Source organism: Sylvia atricapilla, chromosome 2 (assembly GCF_009819655.1).
Source record: "Sylvia atricapilla isolate bSylAtr1 chromosome 2, bSylAtr1.pri, whole genome shotgun sequence".
Lineage (NCBI taxonomy): Eukaryota > Metazoa > Chordata > Aves > Passeriformes > Sylviidae > Sylvia > Sylvia atricapilla.
In genome coordinates this window covers 108,898,630-108,922,996 of record NC_089141.1, presented here as the reverse complement: position 1 = coordinate 108,922,996, position 24,367 = coordinate 108,898,630, and the positions used below count along the sequence as shown (strand labels likewise).

Sequence of the window (24,367 nt, the reverse complement as noted above, 5' to 3'; positions counted from 1 at the left end):
AAAACAAATGGCTCTAACTGCTACAAATACACCCATGGATAAATTATTTTTGAACAGGTATGCGCAGTGTTTTTCAGGTGGTGGAAATGTCCTTCTGGGGGAAGTGTGTGGCAGTGTAGAACTGCTTCACACCACAAAAGGCTCATCAGCAGCCAGTGCTCTCCCTCCCTGAGGAGCCACTGAGGCTGTGCCAGGCTGCATGCACAGGGTAGTCCTTGAGCACAGGAATCTCTGCTCAGCAATGGCTGGAGCTGGGGAGAGCACGTTCAGCAGGGAGCCCTCAAGTCAATCAGCAATTCATGTAACTCACAAAAAAAACCGAGCAAGAAAGAATCTTGAAGAAAAGTTTATAAGAAGATCGAGGTTTCAGGACTATTGAAAGGCACATTTCACCCATGTTGAACAAGAGTTGAGTTCATGGACACGTACAACGCTCAAAATTCATGGCAAAAAAGACCACATAATGATGGTACATTGTGAAACATACATTCCAGACTTCAGTAAAACACTCAAGTGATTATTTTAAGTGCATCATGTACATAATAAGAGCAGAACAGGCAGATGCATCCAATTACTGTAATTTACAAGGCAGCAATTCGAGCCTCAAATATGCTTCTCCTTATTGGATGAAGGGGCTACGGATTAGCAGTGAAATGAGGGGCAGTGAATGGATCCAGGGATCCAGGAAGCTGCTGCCATTTGGAAAATAACAGCCAGCACCTGCTGCAAGTTGGGGGAATTTAACTTTGCTAATTCATATTTCGCTGTGCTGTGGCAGCACGAGGCTGGGCTGGATGGATGCTCTGAGGGCAGGCACCTCACAGAGCAGATGTGCACAGATGTTTCCTTGGCAGTGGAAGGAATGAAGTCCAGCCATGCCTCCTCTCTCCCTGTTCAGCACTGTGCCTTGTGTTAATTACCTCCTTTCATCCAGCTCGGGGTTAAGTTTCACGTTGTGATGATTAATAATTAATCAAATGCATTTGAAAATTAATTTGGCAATTCTACGACTGATTGGCATGTTAATCTCTTCTGTGCAGCAGGGATGGTATGGGAATAACCTCGGATGTTCTGAGCTGCTGACTGAGGTGAATGCATGAGGGCATTTACTATCTTGTGAGATGAAAAATAAAACACTGAGTGGAAATAAAAGCGATCTCCGAGACCACTTTGCAACTCAGAAAAGGTGTGATCTGCATTTTGCCTTGCCTGTATTAGGAATATATCACTGATGTTATCATGTCCAACCCAAAACAAATTGACAAATTTGAAAAAACACCCCCACAGTTGATTTATTTCTGTTTAGCTGGTAGCAACTGCAGCAGATTTGATGCATTAATTATGGGACTAAAAAGAAAAATCACAAGGAGAATAACTTTTGCTCTTTCCAGCTGTCCGTGCCACTTTTCTCCAAAATAACACTCATCTGGTAAAAGGGGAGAGGAGAGGGGGTGTGCAGCTTCCACTGGGTGTGTTGGTCCCTGCTAGTTTCGAGTGACAAGTCCCTTTTTATAGACAAAGAGCCCCGCAGCAGCCACGGAGGTGAGGCACAGGGTGCAGCTCAGCAGGCACAGCAGCCCCGGCGCCGAGGGCAGGTTCCTCTCCCAGAACGTGGTGGGGAATGGCAGGGCTGGGACATCCTGGGGAGAGAGGTGTGGGAAGTCAGATAGAGATAATCACAGAATCACAGAATGTGTAGGTTTGAAGAGACCTTCAAGATCATCGAGTCCAACCCAGCCCTAACACCTCAACTAAACCGTGGCGCCGAGTGCCACATCCAGTCTTATTTTAAACACATCCAGGGATGATGACTCCACCACTTCCCTGGGCAAACAACTCCAGTATTTAATCACTCTTTCCATAAAAAACCTTTTCCTAATATCCAAACTGTATTTCCCTTGGTGCAACTTAAGACTGTGTCCTCTCCTTCTGTCAGTTGCTGCCTGAAGAAAGAGACCAACCCCACCTGAGCACAGCCACCTTTCAGGGAGTTGTAGAGAGTGACAAGGTCACCTCTGAGTCTCCTTTTCTCCAGACTAAACAACCCCAGCTCCCTCAGTCGTTCCTCACAAGGTTTGGGCTCCCAGCCCCTCACCAGCCTTGTTTCCTCCTCTGGACATGCTCAAGTGTCTCAGTGCTTGGGGTAGGTAATAGAATTACCTTCTAAACTGAGGGGCCCAGGACTGGACACAGCACTCGAGGTGTGGCCTCACCAGTGCCCAGTACAGGGCAGAATGACCTCCCTGCTCCTGCTGGCCACACCCTTCCTGATCCGGGCCAGGTGCCATTGGCTTTCTTGGCCAGCAGAGCACACTGCTGGCTCATGTCCAGCTGCTGTCACCAGCACCCCCAGGTCCCATTCCTGGGCACTGTCCAGACACTCTGTCCCCAGTCTGTAGTGCTGCAGGGGGTTATTGTGCCCAAAATTCAGGACTCAGCACATCCTATTGGACTGTGCCTATCCTTCCAACCATTCCAGGTCTCTCTGCAGAGCCCTTCTCCCTTCCAACAGATTGACACATGCTCCCAGCTTAGTGTCATCTGAAAATTTACTAATGAATGACTCAATACCCTCATCCATGTCATCAATGGAAATATTGAACAGAACTGGCCTCAGCACAGACCCCTGAGGGATGCCATTGGTGACTGGCTGCCAGCTGGATTCAGCACCATTCACCACTCTCTGGGCCCAGCCATTCAGCCAGTTCTTAACAGTTCTTCTAATGCTAAAGGCAATCCTGCTTCTGATACATTGCAGCTGTGTTAATTACCAAAGAGTGGGAAGAGCCTTGCCCTTACAGCTGGGTGTGATAAAAGAGTAAGTTAGTGGTAGAGTGTTGGTTGGAGTTTGCTGGTTGTGCTGTGAGGAGGAAGGGATGGGGGTTGTGCAAGGGACAGAAAGAGTGAGCTGTTGTATGAGGGACAGACAGGGTTAGGTGGCTGTGATAGGGACAGGAAGGGGTGAATTGGAACTGCAGAAGGAGGGAAAGAGTCAGAGCTGTGTGGAGCTGCCCATGGGACACTACATAGAACAGGTATGAAAGACTTCTAGATAATGAGGTGCTGATGCTTGAAGCTTTCTGAAGTTTTACTGAAGTACTCTTGAGTGTTGTGGCTGTCTCTACAGAGACAGAGAGGAGATGGTGACTCTGCAGGGTCCCCCCTCACCAGGGGAGCAGGGAGCTGGCAAATGCCCCCCATGAGGTTGGAGAGGTCACAGTTTTTTCCTAAGGACCAGGTTGGGCAGGGAAGAAGATGGCTGTGAGATATGTCTTCTGTCATTCTGAACAGCCACAGGACAGTGAAGATGGAGTCACTTGTGGCTGGAATGAGGTTCTATTTGGCGTTAAACCATGGCCTGGACTGGGCAGAATTAGGCTGCATTTTTCAGTCCCCCAGGCTCTGAGACCATTGTTCTTGGCTCTTAGTCATCCACCCTTCAGACACAAATAATATTCCTTGAACAAGTCAGAAAAATTAATACATCAGCATTTGAGGTGACCAAAGCCTTGCCTGGGAGCAGGGTGCACAGGAATCACTGAAATAGAGACACACACCTGACTGGGTGACAGTGATACTCTGGCTTACCTTTGACTCTGGCTCTGGCATCCAAATTTCACTCTTGGAGATCTTCTCCATACTGTGCAGTACCTAGAAGAAAAAAATTATTTGTACTACATGAAAAAATTATAACCCACAATAATTCTAGTTTTGGATAAACAGAGCAAGTCAGAGCACAGTGACATTGATAAAAGGTGTAACTGTGATGAGCTGAAATCTCTTGGACCAGAAAATGCACTTTTTTTTTTTTTTTAACTAAAGCTTCTTTATATATTTTTGTGGGAGGTTTTTAGTTTTGTTTTTGTGGTTTTTGGTTTTTTTTTTCTGAGTAGAAGTAAAAATGCTTTTTCTCAAGGCATTTTGAGAACACCAAGGTGAGGTTAGTGCCATGCACTTGGGACACAAAACCTGTAAGGAATGATGCTTCTGGGATATAGAGAGAGGAGAGAGGTAACTCTGAGGCTCTCACAGCACAGCATTATGGAACTCTCCTTCCCCTATTCAGGCAGTACAAAGCTCATCAAGGATTTTTCTTGAGAATAAACTGATTGTAACAATCATGGGGATTCTTGGGGACAAATGAATGAATGAATGCCTCCAGAAGACAGCTCACTGTCTTTGTAACTGCTGCTTTACAGGTATGGAGAAAAAAGAAATTAGGTGACTTGAAATGAAGCAAGTAATAAGGATTATAAGAAGAATATGACATTCTGTCAAATGGAAGTAAAAGGCTGATTCTCCCTTAAATAACAACTCTGTGGCTTTGCCATGCAGCAGTTGTAACAGCAGTGTGCACCCTTTAATGCTTTTTTCCCCTCCCTCCAGATTGTTGTAAAGGGATTTTACTGTGACTGGGAACCCAGCCCAATGTGTGTCGATCTGAGGAGATTTACACATTATCAGAGCTGCACATTAAAATTCCATAAAGCTCAGCTAACAGGACTGTCTTGTAAAAGGAGAAGCAGAAAGGATAGATCAAAAATGAGAACAATGTTCAGATTTCTGGATTTCTGCACAGGAAATAGCTGTGAGCATTCAAAATAACTTAGATTGGTTTTAAAACATGCAGTAATTAATTTGTTAGAAATTCAGGTAGTGTATCTACAAGCAGAATCAGGTTGGGTTTTTTTTTTCCTCTAGGCATGCAGTACATGGCATAAGCTTTATTTTAAGCCTCTAGTTCAGTAATATTCTGATTTGATTGAGATTTTTTGCTTCACTTTATTCAATATCAATTTATTCAATTTCACTTTATTCAATAACTAATTAAGTTAAAAAAAAAAAAAAAAAAAAAAAAGAAGCTTTGGTCACATTGTTTTTCGGGATCACTCCCTGTCAATTCTAGGAGCTTTTGCACTAAGTCAGACCCTCCAAGCTGTGCTTGATCCTTTCCAGCCTTTTGACAGAGCTGTTGAAAGCAGAGCAGTGGTCTGTACCTCTCTGGCTGCTCTCTCTCCCGCCTGCACGGCCCCCTCCATGTATCCACTCCACTGGATGGCTGTCTCCGTGCCAGCAAAGTAGATCCTGTCAACAGGCTGGCGAATGACCCTTCAAAACAAGAGGAGAATGTCAGGTGACAAGTGACAGGAAGGCAGTGATCCTTCTAAAAGCCATTTATGGTTTCGATGGAGTGCCTGGCTTCAGCTCTCCACAATCCCTGCAGACCTGGGCTGAGGTGCAATAATCTGTCCCTGCAGGACCACCCGCTTGCTTCTGCACACAAAATTCAAGATCTGAGAGAGAGAAAAACCTAAGGTATAAATCAGTGTTCCCAGCTCCCACACAAAGTAACACAGGCCTCATTTTAGTGCTGGGATAAGGGATAATCCTAACAGCCTCCAACAATGCAGTGCAGCTGACAGATTACTGTCTGCTGCATGGCAGCTTTGCTATTACCCTGCTATTACAGTGGAATGTGAATGATGTTTTTGCAGTGATAGATCACTAAATAGCTTCTATTTTGAGGCTGGACTTGCCTGGCTGCTGAAGGCCTGGCATTCAGGGAGCTGCATGCACCCCACAGGGTCACAAAGGCAGTCCCTCAGCCCTGCAGTGCTGCACAAGCATTCCAGCCAACCCTGCTACAGGTAACGAGCTCCTTCTCCCAGTGGGAATGTGCTTGGTGTAAGGGCTCCCATCTAATCCCCCATTAGGTTTTCCCTTTCTGCTTGACAACTTCCCCAGGCCAGACACCTCACCCATCACTGCCTGAGCGTTTGGATAAAGGATAAGAGAAGAGACTACATGGGACAATGCCTTGGGTTGCAATATGTAACCAAAAATGTGTATTCTATTTTCCATCTGTTGAAACCAGTTGAGGAGGTGGTTTGTTTTGTTTTGTTTTTCCCTTTATCTCTTGTATAACCCATTCCTCATAACTCCAAGGGGAGGGGACGGGTGTCTTTTGTTAATGGACAGCTGTTAAAACAAGGTGGGGCAGTGTTCTTTATGTCTTCTACACCCATCCTCCATCCAGGGGATATCTGCTGTTAATGGGCCATTAAGGCTAACTGCATGAAGTTACATCATCCCATTGGGAGATGCTCCACCCAGTGGGAGGAGCCCAGCATTCCTACCTAAATAAAATACTGAAACTCAGAAATACCAGGACAGCTTGTTTGCACTGGATTCCCAGAGGAAGACTGGACCCATCTTGCCACCACTTGATCATTCTACAGGATCATCTCTGCTCCAACAGAACCACATCTGTTACTCCAGGAGGATTTATTTGCACTACTTCCAACACCCTGACCAGGGGTGTCAGGTCATGTTCTGACTCTGTCAGAGTCTCTATGATTTTTGGTTGGTTGGTTTTGTTTGTTGAGTTGTGGTTTTTTCTGGTTGGTTTTGGTTGTGGGGTTTTTTGGTTTTTTTTTTTGTACCACTATATTTGTATTTTTTTAATATTCCTAGTAAAGGACTATTATTCCTATTCCCATATCTTTGCCTGAAAGCCCGTAATTGCAAAATTATAATAATTTGGAGGTAGGGGGTTTACATTCTCCATTCCATGGGAAGCTCCAGCTTTTGTTGGCAGACACCTGTCTTTCCAAACCAAGACAGACAACTCTTCCCCAAGGACCTTGGCTCAGACAGGGTGTAACCCCCTCCCCAACAGCTCCTGGGCTTCTCTTGAACCTCATGCTCCACCAATACAGTCAGTGGAGACTCCTCATCTGTCCAAGATGTGTGTCCTCAGGGCCTTGGGGGTCTCTAGAGGGATCCACTACAAATACTGCATAGCACAAACTACTGTAAATAATCCAGAGGGGAAAGGTTTTGTGGCTGTAGCAGGTCCCTTTGTGACTGTGTTTTGTTTCCTTGAAAGCCACAAGAGAAACTCTGCTCTTAGTAAGCAGCAATAGCAAGTAAATATCCTGGTTAGCTGGGAAGAAGGGGAGTGGAAAGAGGTTTGAAGTTCTCCTAATATTCTAAATATGCCATAGGTATAGCATAAGGTATAGCATTGTAAGTGAGCTAAGAAATGTGAATTAGAAAGCAAAGCATCCTCTGTTTTACCTTCCATAGGAATGCATTATGCCTGGTGGGAAGTAGGCTGTGTAGCAGCCCCCTGAATATTGCTCCGTGTTCCAGTTCTTCTCTTCATAATGCACAGGCTGTGAGCATGGACAGAGAAAACAGTGAAACACTGGCAGAGAAATGGGAAATGGGAACATATTTCCTTTGAAGGAAGGCGGGGGGGGGAAGCAGGCTAAGAATACCTGACAAAGGAGTGCCATGTCATCTGGCTAATGCTATCCATCCGCACAAAACAACTTTTTGTGCTTTTACAGAAACACCACTCTCCCACGGGCACATGACAGGACAAATTAAAACATGCACTGCCTTCTTTTTTCTTGTGCAGAGTGAGACTGGCAGTTTTTTTCTTGCTGTACTCAGTGCTGCCCTCCCCTTGGGAATATAGATTGTATGGCACAACATGCAATTTTAGGTTCACTTTTTAGGTGTCAGGAACTTTGCCTGCATTATCCAGAATAAAGGGGCAACATTATTGTACAACAGAGGCAAAAACAGGCATTAATTCCTTACTTGTAAAGCCTCTTTCATCCCCAGTGCCTTGGCATAAGCCTCACAGATCTTCTTTCTCCTACATGAAAATAAAATCAGAGTCAGAAAAAAACGGAGGGGGAACATCTCCACTCTCATCTTCCTTCTATAAAACCTAAATTTATTGCAACACATTGGAAAGAAAGTTGGGTTAGGCTTTAAGTCTGATTTCAAGTTCTTATCTTAATATACATATTTCAAATGCTGATGCCTAAAAGTTACTTCTAAAATGGACCCAGGGAATGGGAAATGAAGGTTGATTTTGGCAATGAGGTCTAAAAAAATAAATCTTTCTACAGCTATTTTAGGATGCAGAGCCAATTCATTCTCATGTTCACTGGTGTAAGACCAGAAGAAAAGCAATATAAATCAATTAAATCCCTACGGATTTACTATAGCTGGGAATAAAATATGAGCTGAAGAATGCTGCTCACATTCCTAAGCAGAGCTCCCATTTCACTTGCACAGTACCAAAATTCATATTTAGAAAGTTTGTTCATTTCACTGACTAATGGAGAAACCATGCTTTTGTAAACACAGAAGTTTAAAAATTTTATCACCCAGTCTGAATCTGAAAGAGACCCAAAAGGAGCCATGTCAGCACTCCTGTACCCCTGGGTTAAAGCATCATTCAGTGGAGATGTGGTCGGGGAACATGGTTGGAAAAATCTTCTCCATTCACACAGAGACCCAGAACTGGTAAATCATAGCATGGAAGAGTGGGCAGGACTTGCAAATTTAGAAATATCCATAACTGGATGAATATTAGCATTAGTGTCTTGGCCTGTTTCTGGTAAAGTATCAATTTCTGCCCCAATTTTCAGTGTTGGTAGTTGGACTGAGCATGTATAAATATGCATATTCGCACACATATTAACACACATTCCTGTGGGGAAGCATCCCAGAGAAACAACTTGTTTCTGAATGTCTGCAGCTTCTGAACTCTTACCTCTCTTCCTTGCTGAGACGGGCCAGTTTGACAGCCTTTCTGGTAAGGATGAAACTGGAAAGAAAAATAAGGCATATGAACATCACCCCAGCTGATTTGCAAGCTCTGGCTCAAAATGACTCTAAAAATGGATTGGCAAAGCACTTTACTGGCATGTAATGAGCTCCATGTTTGTCATCATACCTCAACATTAAATAATTACAGGTCACACGGGTGAAAAAGCCTGTGCAGGGTAACCTGCAGAGTTAACTGAAAGGGAGGATGTGAATTCTCAGAGGGCACCTGCCTAAGTCTGATCGAAAAGGACTGAGACCCTGAGCTTTCTTGAGCTTTTGAAGTCCTGCAGGCAGCTGCCTGTGTCACCTGGTGTCAGCAGGTGATGACAGCCTGCTGCTCTGACAGGCCCTGCACAGTGTCATGGATCACTCCTGCAAGGACTGGGATTAACATCTATTCCTCTTGAAGGAAACAGTTGGGCAATTAGTTCATCTGACCCTAGTTGAGATATCCAGGGGATGAAGTATGTTCCTACACTCTTTTAGAAAGTCATCCAAATCCATGAGGAGGAAGAAAGCTGGAAACTGTTTGCCATATGGGGTTTGGAGGAGGCTTGCTGCTCTCAGATCATGGAAGCTTTTAAGCCTTGAACATGCCCATAAACATGTACAGTTCAGTAGGAGTGGTGAGCTTTCCCTGCCAGATACTTAAGGAGTAGTTGCCTGACATTTATATTGGCCTTTTTTTTGGCAGTCTCACCTCAGGTTATGGTTGAAACACTTGTGAAGATCATTTGTTCATTTGGTTTCAGCTATTTTAAAAGCCAGCCAATGCTGTTATGTATTTTCCCACCTGTTCATCCAAACTGTAACATTTTTACTTGTCTACAGAATCTTGATTTTTTCACTGTACAGCTGCCTGCCTGCTCCAGCAGATGATGTTCCTTGTCCTGCCTCAGCTCAGTGGGGAGAGGAGAAAAATGAGGATTTGTTGAACAATTGCACTGTCATTTTGGACCAGGCACTAAACATAAAAGCCCAACATAAACCAAATAGAGGTTCAAATAGATAGGTAAAAAAAAAACCACAAAAAAACCCCCCCTGTGAACTGCATGCTTAAAAAAGTCTACAGCTGAATTCAGCAACTCCTTCCCAACCACATTCTTTGTATTAGGCTGTTTGTAGCAGAACCTCCACCAAAGAGTTTATATGGACTAGAGAGGCACAAGAGGCTTGGCAGAAGTGCTCCCCTCCATCTGTGCAACTGTGGAAGTGGAAAACACTGATGTAACCTGGTAATTTCTCCTCTCCCTCCTGCTCCCATTAACTCTTACAAGAAGAAATACACATCTGTGTGTGTAAAAGTTGACAGCTTTTACCCCATAATTGCAGGGTAAGTTCCATCAGGTTTTGTGTCATCTATGGTTATTCCAATTGGAGACTCTTCATCCTCAATGATAAAGGAACCACAGTAACCTAAGGGGAAAGAAACCCCAAACTGATTGTTAGAAAAACGCGTTGATGATCACTGTTTCTGATAGTAATAAGCAAGGAAAATTATCCATAAAAGGAATTTTTCAGTAATTCCCTTATTACCAATAACACCTACATGTCTGAAGTGTGTCTGTAATAGTTTCTCCTCTCTCTGACTCTGGGAAATTGTGTATACAGACTTGTAAAGACCCTTAAAATTCCATTGCTACTTAAGAAGGAATTTCTGTGGACTGCTGCAAGTCCCTTTGGCTTCCTGTTTGGGGGACAACAAACATTAAAAATAATCTAATCAGAACTATGGTGATTCATTCCGTGAGTAACTTTGACCAAAATAAAACCCAGTGTAATTATATCTGGTCACTGCAGGCTCAAATTTACACTATTTTGATTTTGCTGGTGGTAAGATTGTTAGGAATGGTGTTCCACAACAGTAATGCAGCAGAAGTATGGGTTGTCTAATCCAGGATCACATCATGTTTCAGATGAACATGTGAAAAATCTCATGAGAGATCTCATGAGAGAGAACAATCTATACACCTGACTGTACTCCTGCCTAATCTCAATGGCCAGTTTATGCCCTGAAACATGCAAAAATATTACTTTGATTAAGAACGATTCTTACCACTTTCAACATTGTTAGGAAGAAAGTGGAACTAATCTGGTCATACAAATAGTTCTGAAAATGGTATCAGTTAAAGCTGAGAAAAAACAAGATATTACAGAATGGAAAAAAATACCTTGAGCTAAACAAAAAGCTAACCTACTTTGCCCAGTCCTCTGAAATACCAAGTCTGCAGAACAGAAGATTAAAATCAGGGAAAGGTCTTGCTTACACCTTAAGCTCTGCTTGTCATCTGCTGTAAATTCTCTTTGTCTGACCTCACTGTCCCTGGCAGGAGAAGAAGGGAGCTGATGCTGCAGGGAAGCTGATGCTTCTGTGCTCTGCAGGTTTCAGCAAGGTTTCCCAGGGAAACATTGCTTGTTCTCTTGGTCATCCCACCTCAGCCAACTGCAATGAGATTTGGGATCTTGTTTGGGTCTGGACTCATCCTTGAGACAAGGCATGCACTCGAGCCCAAAGAGTTCTGCTTTCTAAGGAGCTTTACTTTTCACTTTTGTGTATGTTTGATTTTGGAGTTTTGCACATTTAACCCCCTCTTGGATTTATGTTTGTTAGACAACAGCAGAGCTTCAAAATTTGCACAGTTTAGAGTTCCCAAGTCCTCTGCTTTCCCCACCTACCCTTCCTCCTCCAGAAGGCTTCCCTGTAGTACATCATGCATTTTATGACACTCCCCATAGGCATACGCTGAATTAACTGGTTTCTCTTTGGTGGCAGCTCTGGTTTGTAATGAATCTTTGTTGTCAGGATTGGAGGGATGGCACTGATCACGTACTTGGCCTGAAATGCAGAACAAAGTCAGCACAAGGTGCTGCCTCCCAGCGAGCTCATCCCACAGGACATGTTTGAAAGACACTCAGTAGCTGCTAACAGCTTCCCCACACCTGACCCTGCTAGGTCAGGATTTGCCACACACAGATTTCCAGGTGACAAAAGTAATTCTGCCATTTCAGAAAAAAGAAGATGGGAAAAAGTGACCAGAGTTGAAACTTGGCTGGAGATAGGTGAGGAAATGGGACAAGAGACATCCTGTGGCCTAGGTAGTTGCCTTTTATCATGTCCAGGAAAATATTTGTCCACATTTGTCCTAATTTTAAGATGCTAAAAAAATCACATTTGTGCATATTCACAGGATGTTACTCCAGGACAAGGAATATTAATGGTGATTCCAGCTTTCCTGAATGCTCCATCCTTCTCACAGACCCTGGGTCTGACTGGAGCAGTGCAGGACCCTACAGGGTGACACTATATCACAACACTGCTGCTCTCAGGTGCTCTCAGGCTGGTGGGGCTGCTGCTGCCCCATGGATGCCCCTGTGGGTAACCGTGTGCTGATGGAGCATTTCCAAGCACCACAGTACAGAGAAAAAAATCTTACTAAAGATGTTTGAAATGTCCTTTCTGTTGGGTTGTTTTTTTTTTTTTTTTTTTTTTTTTTTTTTTTTTTTTTTTTTTTTTTGTCATGCAAACCACAAGCTTAGACGCAAATAGCAAAGTTATTATTTTTCCTTCCTTTGAAATGGTCTCAATGCAGAACTAAAATATAAAAATATATAAAGACATAGGAAGTTTTAGGCAGACAAGTCAGAGAAATGACAGAAACCAAGAACCAGAACACCAAGAAAAGAGCCAGTCATAAATAAATCTGTGAAGCAGGTTCCATGGAGTGTCAGCATGGTCCAAGAAATACACACACACAAATGGGTACTTCCTGATTACATCTGGCTAAGAGCTACAGCAGATGTATTCCCCTACTAAATGCTTACTCTACTTTTATTCTGATCGAATTACCTCATATATCTCATGGTTTAGAGTCTCCACAAGGACATTATCACCTGTCTGATCGATACTGATCACAGGTCTCTCCAGTTTAACTCTGCCTTTGAGGCGTTCCATCATTTTCTCTGATATCTGACCGGAGCCACCTACAAACTTCCTCTCCTAAAACAACAAAGAGAAAAGGAACACACAAAACAAAACAAAACAAAACAAAATAAAACAACAGCATTAATCACAATGACATTGAACATGACTTCTGCTCACCATCATGAAATTCCAGGCTAAATCTTCAAGTCCTAAGGGTGCATAAAGTCACCCAGATTTCAGAAGAGTGAGGGCATAAACCTGAGCCTCAGTGAGGATTACTGACAATTACTTACTGACATTACTTTTGCAATAGCTTCCCTAATGACCTGGCTTAAAGACTCCTTAACCCTAGAGAACAGACACATATAATACAGTCTTTCTAGCAAAAAAAAAAACATATCACTTCATTCAAACCAGATGTTGAGTCTTTTACCCACCACGGTGCTACCAAAACCCTCAGGTGTGACAAAGAAACCAACTGTAAAGTGAAAAGACTGTGCCAGCCCAGAAGCAAGACAAATCTTTAACTGGGTCTGGTCTCAAAGTTATGAGCTTTCTCTGTCCCTGGGAAGAGACAAAGACAGTGCTGTCAGGAAAAAAAGCACAATCTGTGAGACACATCCCCTGCAATGCCCATGTAGAGGGTCAAGGGAAGCACTAAAACCTCTCATCCAGCAGCCACCAGTGGTAGATAAAGCAGCTCACTTTTACTTGTAAGATGCTGGTACTGGCAGGGAGGAAAGGATCCATAAAGTTTTGTGCTGAAAGTCTGAAATAGCTGCCCAAGCAGGTTTTATAAGTCTTTTCAGGGCCACTAAACCAGAAACCCTCAGTGCTTTTGTTCAACTAAAGTTGATTGGGTTGAGGGAAGAAGGAAGCACGGTAGGAACGAAGACAGCTTTTCCCATCCAGCTGCAAAGAAAAGGAAGTGCTATTCCCAGGTAGCTTTCCTTTCTCCACACGTTTCGTCTAGCTATGAGTATCTTGGGATTAATTTTATTTTTAACTCTTGCTTCAACATGTAGCAGTTGCTGATGTGGGAGAGCAAACTTGACTGAGGGGCTCCTGAGGAGGAAGGTTCTTAGTCAGGTCTGTCTCCTACTTCAGGACAGCATCAGCACTGCTTACATCCTTCCTGACACATGGTTGTCTATTTGTACTTCCATGGACAGATGTTGATGGAAACTCTTGCCACGTGAGCTGGCCCAAGAAGGAAGGGCCTTTTGCTATTTACTTCCAACTCCTGTCACTAGAGGCTTCAACCAAAAATACACCCACGTTTCACTCTGAAGTACACTTGTACTGAGCTCTTCTAAACACTCAAATGTACCAAGTAACCCATAGAAAATAAATAGGCAAAAAAGCAACACAACTGCAACAACAGTACTGTGCTGAAATGAATGCAGACAACCCCAGTTGTTTAAATAGTCACAATTTAGCCCACATCTTAGCTAACAAAACCCTTCATCAAACAGGGTTAGCTGACAGGGCTGTATCACCCCATGAGAACACGTTTCTCTCTGGCACCACGTGCTCTCATCTTTTCATGAATTGAAGGGTTTTGATGGCTACAACACTGCACTTGATCATTACAGATTCAAGAGAGGAGGAAGGAAATGAGACATTCTGTACCTGGCCCCCATTGGTGATGGAGAAAATCCTGAATGTGCCCCCACACTGCCTCACATACCACAGGAACCAGAGGGCAGAGACTTCGTGAGGCTCAGACGTGACGTTGACATTCACAAAGACCGTGGCGAAGTCCCTGACAGCTCTGCATGAGACACAGGACCAGGAAAAGACTGTGAGAAAATATGACTTCCCAATTGCTTCAGGATTTTATTTGTCATACTAAACAGGGGCTGCTTTCCCAAAGTCAGAAAAGTCAAGATGATGAATATCTGTTTAATTTTTCAGTCTGTAGTGACTCTGTTTAAATGGGTTTCTACCAGCAGCTCCCTCCTAAAGTATTCACCCATTTACCTTGAAATCCCACTGACATCACCTTAGCTAAATAGTTTCCCAGCTGCTATTCCTTTCATCAGAATAAATATTTTTCTCAGCAGAAGAACAGTTTTTTGTAATCTGTTAGTGAAGCTTTTCTGCATTCCTCATGGGGAGCTCCTTGGGCACATCAATTCCAGGGTCTGACGGGTCCTGAGGGACTGAAGCAGCCCAGACTTTCCCACCTGTCATGTAACACTGCTGCACTGACCTTTTGTGAAATCAAGAACCCAACTCGGAAAAAAACCCAGACAGAGAAACCAAACTGGAAATGACAGCCATAAAAATAAGGAAAGGGTCACTTGTATACCACAGTAAGTCCTCTGAACATAAACAGAGAAACAGCAGCAGGAACAGAGGGTCTGGATATTCACACTTCTTGTATTTGTGGCCATAGATTTCTAAGAAAATTGAGATAATTTTGCAAAGAAGTTAAAAGGACTTTGACTTCAATGAAGCTTCATGAAGCAACATGAATTTATAATCATCTGATAAAAGAAGGAACTTTGCAAGTTATCTGGGCTAAAATATGTAACTTATAAACTTTTATAACCTCATTTCTCTAAGTATGAAGTCCATTCACCTCTATTTCATTAGCCAGGATATGAAAACACTCTGCACACAAGAACCCTCTGTGACAATTCTGAGAGCACCAAGACATTAAACAGTTGCAGCAGATTCAGGCCTAAGAAACATGAAAAAAGTCTCCAGGATCAGTAGATGCTGATCTGTGACACAGGACAAACAAATCTTATTTTGTAATCTTGGCCCTGAGTCATACAGAAAATGCTGTGGAGAGCTCTTGTTTAAGCACTGTTTTTTAACTGTGTGTAGAAAAATGTGGCTTGGCCTAAAGATCTAAAATGGGGTTTTACTGAGTTTTTGAATGCATTTCAGCTGAGCACATCTATTAAAACTGGATGTTTTACTGACCACAATGGCAGTGGAAGCTGCCCAGCAGAGAGGTCTGTTAAAGGAGGGATCACTACAAACCCAGTCCTGCTTGTGCTCCACCAGCTTCATGGCTAAAAGCCACAGTAAAAACTAGAAGAGGAAGAGTCAGTGCACTTGCAACAGCAGCTGAAAGGAACCGAGTTTGCAGGCAAAAGGCTCATAAAACTAATTGCAAAGAAAACTGCAGTGCCACAGAGAGCACGAGCAAGTTCAAATGGCTGTACAGCATATCCCATGGAGCTGGAGCAAGACCTAAGGCATAAAAAATGGATTTCAAATGGAAAGTTTTGGTCAGGAAGCAGCAGGCACAGCACTAAACTGCAGTCAGAACGAAAGGGCAAATGGACTACAGTCACACAAATCAAAGACACTGAATAGGAGGGAGGAGACTGTTAGAGAACAGCACAGGGGCTGGCACAGCAAGTGGGGACACAAGTGCTCATAAAAGCACACTCATCTTTGCCTTATAAAGAGAAATGATTGAAAAGGAAAGAAAGAGAATTTCCAGTTGTCATCACCTCAATGTACTGAACATTGTTCCCTTTTTTTATTTTTACAGTGCAGTTCCTCACAGAAAACACATTGGTCATTTTATAGATGATACAACACCTTGAGCCCACTTCCTACCAACTATTGTTGATGCCCTGTTGGATCTGTTACTCACAAACAAGGAGGACCTGATGCAAAGGTGAAGGGCGGCCTTGGCTGCAGTGGCCATGAGACTGTGGAGTTTAAGACCCTGAGAGGAGTACAGCAAACAGCAGAATTGCAGCCCTGGAATTTGGAGGGGAGGATTTTATCCTCCTCAAGGGCCTGAATGTCAGTGTCTCATAGGAAACTGTACTGTAAGGCAAAGAACCACAGGAGAGCTGGCTGGAGTTCAGTGATCCAATGGTTTGAAGTGGAAGGATGGTGGGAAGAGCCCACACCACCCTTGTTGGGTGCAGGGACCTGCTGGAACTCTCCCCCAGCATCTTTGATGCCACCTGCCAGCCAACCAAAGCCCATCTCAAACACTTCCACATCTGTACTCAGCTGTACCACAGAACCTGCCAAAAAGCCACCATCATTCCACATCTGGAATTTCAATCCAAATTCAATCCAATTCCATCTTCCACAGCTGGAATTTCAAAGCCAGGTAAAGGTTTACGTACTTGGTCCAGCAAATCTTATCGATCAGCTCTTTCATGGTCATTTTGTCCCATTCTTCAGCATGTGGAGCATCCCATGGTGCATCAACAGGAATCTGGAGACAGAGGTGAAATGTCCAATAAATGATTCAGTATTTCACCACTGCCTGGTCATAGCTAGTTAGTAGCACAGACTTATTTGATATGTTGGCCAGGAGTTATTTTTGTTTCCTGCACATGGATATAAATTAGGAACAAATGGAATAGTTTCCATTCACATCTTTGGGCATGAATTGTACCATGACCACCAAATCTGTCTTTGTCTGACCATATCCTTGTGCTGGGGATCAACTGGCATTTAGTTGTCCAAAAGCAATTCCAACTTAATTGTTTTGGTGTCCACTAGAAGTTGAAGAGAATGTTCTTTTTCCAGTCAGTTCCAAGATGAGTATCCAAAAGCCTCTCTGTCTCTCTGCTAATTGCAGAGTAAAAAAAAAGGTCTAGATACTTTTGAAATATTTTAAGCAGGTAAATTCTTAATAATAATTCTTTGCATGTAAGTAACTTGATGTGGAGGATACTACCATATCCCTAAATCTTAAAAAAATGTACTATTGGCCCCAAAAAAAGTGTAGTATAATACATAAATTTGATTCTGCAAAACCACATAAAACCAATGGAATTTGCAGGAGTACAGTGAGTTATGCTTGAAGATTCTGGTAAGGTAAAGCCCTTGGTTTGTAGCTAGATTATATGGAAACTGATGAATGTTTGAAAGAGAGTATAATGCTCCAGGGGCTGCAGTTGTACTGCTTATATTTTGAAATTTAAAGTTACTGTGAAGTCAAACTGGAGCCCAGCTTAAGCAGCTACAAAAGAAAAAAATTATTATTCAAAATGCTGTCATGAAGGAAGAGGAAAAAAACCCTCCTAATCTCCCAGTTCATGGAATATTTTTTTCCTGTCATGAGAAAATACTTACACTGAGTTCAACCTCATATTTCAGATAACTTAGACACCTCCAGATCTTCTTGTCTCCTCTCACAGAATCATAGAATAGTTTGGGTTGGAAGGGGCCTTTACAGGTCATCTAGTCCACCCCCCTCTCAGGGAGGAAGAACTATTATTTCTGACAACTCCTGGGCATTATAGAAATCTTTCTGATGGATGCTTCCTTTCTGTTTTGTTTTGTTGTTGAAGTTTGGGATTTTTTAATATTAAAGAAGCAATAAAAAAACCTACCAGAAAAAAACCAAAACCAAACCTGATTTATTCACAGCGACACGAGCTTCATAGAAAACATTGAATTTTCACAGCCTACCTCTTTTCCCATCTTGTCCACGGTTCTCCAGAAGTTATTGTAATCCAGAAAAACCAAAGGATTCCATGTTGAAGGGCAAATATCCGTGAAATTCCGTGACTTTCCCTGAAATGCACATAAAAACACCAGCAATTGAAATACAACACAGCAGATCTTCAAGAACACAAAATCCTCAGAGTCATCACGTGTTTGGCCTTTTGCCCCAAAAGACCTGGCTGGGTTTTTGGGTTTTATTTTTTTTTTTTTCTTTTCCTGTATATGCATGCAAGCAATGGAATGCATGTTGCTAAGTAGGAGGGATAAAAACAGCAGGAGTGGCATTAAAAAGAACAGTAACACCTTTTTATATTTACTATTCTGAAGGGGTGGGGAGGGGTACATTTTTTCTGAGCAAATTGTCAAATCCTGGGCTAAAGATACTCAAGCCATGGCAAAAGAGGTAATATTCCTTGTTCCTAAGCATCCTTCATTATTACATTTAAATGAATCTACTATTTGCCTGCTGCTGAAATGTGCATCCTGAAATTTGTGTGGGTCTAAAGTTGAATGCATTTTTAACTATTTAAGCACCTTTATGGTACACCTCACTTTAAAAGCAAACATACCTCTTGATTATTCCATGGAAGAAACCTAGCCTATAAAAAAAGAGTCTGAACAGGAAATTTTCTGCTGCAGGAAGAAAAATATTGTACATTTGCACAAATGGTGTCAGTATTTACAATGCGTGTGACACAGAGCTGCAGCAGTGGCTGAAACTGTTATTATCTGACTGTTTCAGATAATCCTGTGATATCATGATAAGAGAAACAATCTAACAGCAGCTGCTTCTTTGTGATAACTTTAATCTGAAAGAGGAGGGGATGAGCAGGTAACATTTGCTCTTTTAAAAATTGCTTTGAACCTTCCCCTGTGTAAGTCAGCGGTGAATTTCTCACCAGACCTCTTTGTTGTCTGCCCTTCCAGGTGTGTCAGAAGTTTGTGTGAGGATGCAGGAACACTCTGACCGTGACAGGTGTGGTGCTAAAGGAGTTTGCAACCTGCTTTTCAGTGCCATGGACCCCCTGCCAGCCCATCACACATGGCAAGGTGGGAATCACAGACCAAGAGAGAGGCTGCAGTGCTTCAAATGCAGGAAATGGGGGGACAGAGGACACAAAGCAGGAGCCAAAAACACCTTCCTCACACTTGGTGAGAGAGAATTTATTGATCTTCCTCACTGGTAATTGTGTATATTTGTGTGTAAACGCATATGGGTTTCTGATATTCTGCAGAACATTTTCCTCTGGAAAGGTCATAACAAAGAGAAAACTCAAGAGATCATAGTGAGCTTCCACACTTGGCAAAAGCAGCAAAACACTGAAATTCCCACACTTTGGTGGACTTTTATCAGCCCCAGGACAGGTAGAGTAGGGGAGGAAAACGTGTAAAGGACACAGCAAGGCTTGGCAGTGCCTGGTGCTGTCTCCTCAGAGCAGGGCTCCAGCAGTGCCCCAGCTCTGGAGCCCATCTGGTCCCTCTGTGCTGCCCCTTCTCACCATCTTCACTGAGGACAGCACCAAAGCCACTCTCCTGTTCCATCCAGACTCAGCAAATTTCTGCTCTGGGCCAAGCAAAGCACCAGGTTGTGACCTCAGCACTTAGTTCAGCCTGAGATCCACAAGTTTAATGCTTTAGGTTGTTTTTTTGGGTTTGTTGGTGTTGGTTTTTTGTTTTTGTTTTGTTTTGTTTTGGTTTTTTTTTTTTTAATTTCCAACAAATGTTGTGCTTTCAAGTCACCAGGACGTGGTTGGTTGCCTCTGGATTTCTGGGTATGGAATCTCACTCTTGTGTACCACATACTTTTTTCTCTCTTTTATCCCTATTTTGTTCTTTTCCAGACTTACACTGAAGGAAGGGTGGCAGGGAAACCTCCAGCCTCCTCCAGGTGCACACATGCATGCAAAACATTTCTGCCATGGCAAGAGCAGAGTAAATGCTCCTGTGAACTGCTAGCAGGGAATCCTCCAAACAACACCAGCTCTTCCCTTCCCTTGAGGACAATTCCTCACTGCCAGGCTGCAGCACTGTGTTCAGCCACAGAAAAGAGGGGCCAAACAGGGCATGCAAAGGGATATACTGCATCCTCCAGCTCTTACTGTCATAAACTGCTAATGCTCTATCAAACTAGGAAATACTGATACCAAGCAGTAACATACCACTAATCATTTTATTCTTATTGCACAACATTTTCCTTTTCTAATCTAAAAGATCATCAAATACTGCTTCTCAAATGTAATTTATCGCTAGTCTTTTTATTCTAGGAGCACAGGTGCCATCCACATTCCTTCCTGGACATGCTTTAACACCAATAATTCTGCCCTTCAGCAGAGATGAGGTGCAGTGCTGCCAGGCCACCCAGATCAGGGTGAGGAGAAGTTATTACTGCCATCCTGTCCTGTTGATACTGCAGGGGGACAAAGGGAAAAGATAAGCCTGTGTCCAATCAGGAGCAGCAGCAAAATATTCCCAGTTTTCCACTGTTCAGTGAAAATCTCTTTTCAAAAGTCTTTCTGAAAAGTGACTGTGCTTGTTCAGAGTGATGTAACTTACAAACAGCTCTCCTATCCTTAGCTTATTTAGCTTAAAGCATCTTTGGTCAATGGCATAGCCCGGGGAGGTCAATGGGAATACATGTCTTATCCCCCGAGAACTACAAAATGCCAACTGATAATTAAAAGAGTCTAAAATTGTGTTATTTGTTGCTCTCTTCTGCATGCAAAAATCCCATAACTTCAGTAAGACTGGAGCCCAGTGGCAGGAAAAGCTGGAAAAATACAACAGTGCTAACAAGACCTGGAAAAGGCTAAGACTGAATTCAGAGAGGGTGAAATAGTTCACAGACAGTGACCCTCTATGTGACAGGGCTGTACCTATCAGAGATTACATTAGAGATAAGCCAATTCCATCAAATTCCAGGAAAGAAATTTCCATTTCCCATCAGGCAGCACGAGCTCAACAGCCTTAGACACACCAGTTCTCCAACTTTCTGTCTGGCACAAGCATCCCCACAGCAGGGAGTAAATCCAGCCCAAGTGAGCTGGGGCTGGTAAGTTATTGATTTGGCTTTAATATTGTCTCTCTGCTAGGCAAAAGAGCTCTGGCTGCAAGTTTCACAGAGGAGCTCACTGCAAACAGGGAAGGTCTTGCAATATTCCATTTTTAAACAAGTTTATAGTGTTCTGGATGTATTATTTTCAGAACTACTGCTGTTTTCTTAACTGAAAGGCAAATAACCTACTGGCTTAGTTCCCATGCTAACTAACACATGGCTGCCTGACTTATCCACAGAGTTTACCCAACTCTTTTTTTTTTTTTCATTTCCTGGTGTGTCAAGTGGTTTCCTGCAGATCTCAGATCTGACTCCTGCTGCCTGCTTGGATTAGTTACCCCTCACCAATCCAAAGTAAAAAAGATCCTCAAGCACCCTACCTCAGTGGTTAGAGAGATGGCAGAGAGAGATGTGTTCTGCAAGGTCCCTTCCCTGCCCAGAGCTCTGCTGGGGCTTGGAGCCAAAACTCCAGGAATTAACCCCAAGCTCTGACACCACCCCAAGCTTCAAACTGTGCCAGAGGAGCAGATAATTTCTTAAACCAGACTTAAACCAGGCAGGTGTGTCTCCTGGCTGCTGTGCCAAGGACAGGGCACACGCCAGGAAGCACAGGAGGAGCATCCCCCATGGCCCAGAGCAGGGCTGTTATTGCCTGGGGCTGTGCACAGCACAGAGCAGCAGCTCCCCCAGGAGAGTACCCTTCCCTGATCCCCAGTTCCAGCAGGACTGGCCCTGGCAGCAGTGCTGGAACTGCCTGAGCCCTGTGCAGGAACTGCAAGTTTGTGGTGACGTGCAGAGCCTCAGTCACAGACCCACTTGCTGCACCCTGAGCTCTTGATCCAAAGGCAGAATGAAGGAAAGAAAGGAATAGATGGCTAATCTGAAGCACTGTACAGAAATTCTCACATTTTATCAAGTGTTCCCTCCCTCTGAAAATCATAATTCCTTATTAAGTAATATTAAATATCCTGGAGCTGTGTGCTGCTGCCAGATATTGGAGGAGTGCAGTTATATGAGAAGTCAGTAATACCACACCAAGGCCCAATGCCTTTGCTTTCTAGGGTCTTCTACTAAAAAGATGAAAACAGCACAGAGCTTCAAGGATCTCTGTTAAAACAAAAAGCTGTCTGCCAGCTCAGGGAAGGGAGAACTCCAGCATATCCTCCCTTTCTCAGCCCAAAAGCATTCTTGCTGAATTATGGGACAGTAGCCATAGAGATATTCAGCTGGAAAGAGGACTCATAATAGTTACAGATTTGCAGGGACAGAATACCAAATACCAAAAATTCCTGATTGACATTAAAGAAGTCCACATTACCATGCTGACTGATGAAAAAGAAAAAAAAATTTAAAAATATATAAACTATAGTTACATATTTGGATTTTCAAAGAAACTGTAATTACAAAGGAAACCTGCACCAATGAAGTAACTTGGTTACTAAAGCTTGCAGTACATGGAATTTTCCCACACACATATGGGAAAAATTCCTGTCAGAGAAAAGAAGCTCATTAAATCCCTCTGGGGATTTTCACTTTCTCTTGGCTGCTCCCGCTGCTCAGATAAACCATTTTCCCACTTTCTCCCAGCTCAATCAAAGCAGGATCCTGGAAATCCTCAGAAAAAGCCAAGCTGAACTGATTGTTATGGTAAAGAAAAGACCGAAAATCTCTTAATCCAAGAGTGCTGGAGATTACATACAGATGTCACAAACACATCTACAGCTGTGCTTAGTCATTGCTCAAAACACTTCCTCTCCCCTCTGACAAAACCACACAGCCTTGCAGACTTTGGAGAAAGCTCTTGGGAGGAGACCTTCCTGTCTGGCCCTGGCCACACACTCCTGGACAGCCACCAGATGACAGAAACGACAGCTGAGACACAAGGGGAGAAGATTTAATCAAACCTTTCAAACCTGAAAGGCAGTGGACGGCCCATGGCTGATGGTGTACTAGCCCAAGAAGCTGAAAAGATCCATCTTTCAGATGAATATTTAATTTCTGGTGGATATGATCCTTTAATATCAAATAATCTCTTTGCTAACACCTTCTGCCATCTAGGAAATACCAGAGGTCCTTGTGTTCCTGGAGCATCTTTAATGAATATGAGGGGTGCATCTACGGCTGGGAGAGCACAAACCCTCCCTGTCCCTCCCCACCCAGCCTGGTGTGCAGCAGGCAGGTAAAAGAGAGACAGGTAAAGAGCCCTGGGCACTGTCCAGCCCAGCCAACAGCCAGGACTGCACAGATGGAGTTTAATAAGCTTCTCCTAGAAGTGGGATATGAGAGATATGTGTGGGTTCAACCACACATCCCTAAATCAAAGGGCAGGGTGACTGCACAGTGTCTCGAGGCAAAAGAAAGGAGAAAAAAAGCTTGAGGAAAACTTTAGGAAAAGGAAATGGAAGAAAAGGGCTACAATTCATGGGAAGAGGATGTGAGAGAAATGAGACCTACAGGAAGAAAAGCATCATTATTATTTATCCAGTGCTTAAATCTGGGAGACCTTAAACCCCTTTGCTGTCACCCTGGTCCAACAAGTACAGCTCCCTTGGGACTCTGATCATCTCAGCAGGACCATGATGACAAATCCAGAATTGATCCACAGCCTGTGCTCCATCTGAATAGCTCAGAATGCTGCCTCCTGCTTAGAAATATGCTTTCACTTCAAAGAAAACGTACAAAATTACATGGTCATTAGCAGGGACGTGCATAATGCAATGTGGGACAACAAAAAGCTGCAGCTTTGGCGTCAAAATGGATTAAGGGCTCAAAGTACTGTAACCCATTAGAGCCTTTCATTCAACATAAAGAAGATAAGTGCCTTTTAGGACGCTGAGAGATTCATGCCTGAGCTTAAATTAGAGCGGGACAAACATTCTGCTGGTACAAACCAGCCCATCCCTCTTGCTGTAGAATTACATCAATTTTGCATGAGGGGGTGACAAACAACTTTTTTAGTATTATGGAGTGGCTGTGCAATTATTTAAGATGTGCCTGTTTTATGAGTCTGGCATCAATCTGCCCAATAAGGAGTGCTTGCAGAACCAGATGGTGAAACTTTGCAGCGTGAACACATTGCTCTAATTCTTAGGGAAAAAAGTGGGAAGGTAGTAGAAATGAAACCAATTAAGGATCCATCATATAGGATGGCTTGTCTGTACCAAGTATGTCAACTGTGACTCATATAGGCTTCAAGTCTGGTTCTGCCAGAGTCTGTTAAGTACCAAAACTATAGAATATTAAAAAAAAAAAAAATTGAAAGTCATGGTCTTTGCAAATTAAAGTAATACTCTGTGTTATGGATACAGACAGTC

At 43.2% G+C, this 24,367-nt stretch overlaps 1 protein-coding gene across 1 annotated transcript in view; it reads right to left on the bottom strand.

The window, feature by feature from the left end:
- Nucleotides 1-336: 336 nt before the first annotated feature.
- Nucleotides 337-24,367, bottom strand: part of LOC136358165 (amine oxidase [flavin-containing] A-like) — a 36,581-nt gene continuing 12,550 nt past the window's right edge. Inside the window, exons 4-15 of the mRNA XM_066314071.1 lie at nucleotides 17,966-18,070; nucleotides 16,669-16,760; nucleotides 14,189-14,330; nucleotides 12,482-12,631; nucleotides 11,311-11,470; nucleotides 9,954-10,050; nucleotides 8,579-8,632; nucleotides 7,612-7,669; nucleotides 7,081-7,178; nucleotides 4,998-5,109; nucleotides 3,589-3,651; nucleotides 337-1,640 (exon numbers count right to left, since the gene is read on the bottom strand). Coding sequence (XP_066170168.1) covers nucleotides 1,485-1,640; nucleotides 3,589-3,651; nucleotides 4,998-5,109; nucleotides 7,081-7,178; nucleotides 7,612-7,669; nucleotides 8,579-8,632; nucleotides 9,954-10,050; nucleotides 11,311-11,470; nucleotides 12,482-12,631; nucleotides 14,189-14,330; nucleotides 16,669-16,760; nucleotides 17,966-18,070 — 1,287 coding nt within the window. The 3' untranslated portion in view covers nucleotides 337-1,484. The remainder of the gene's footprint in view (nucleotides 1,641-3,588; nucleotides 3,652-4,997; nucleotides 5,110-7,080; nucleotides 7,179-7,611; nucleotides 7,670-8,578; nucleotides 8,633-9,953; nucleotides 10,051-11,310; nucleotides 11,471-12,481; nucleotides 12,632-14,188; nucleotides 14,331-16,668; nucleotides 16,761-17,965; nucleotides 18,071-24,367) is intronic.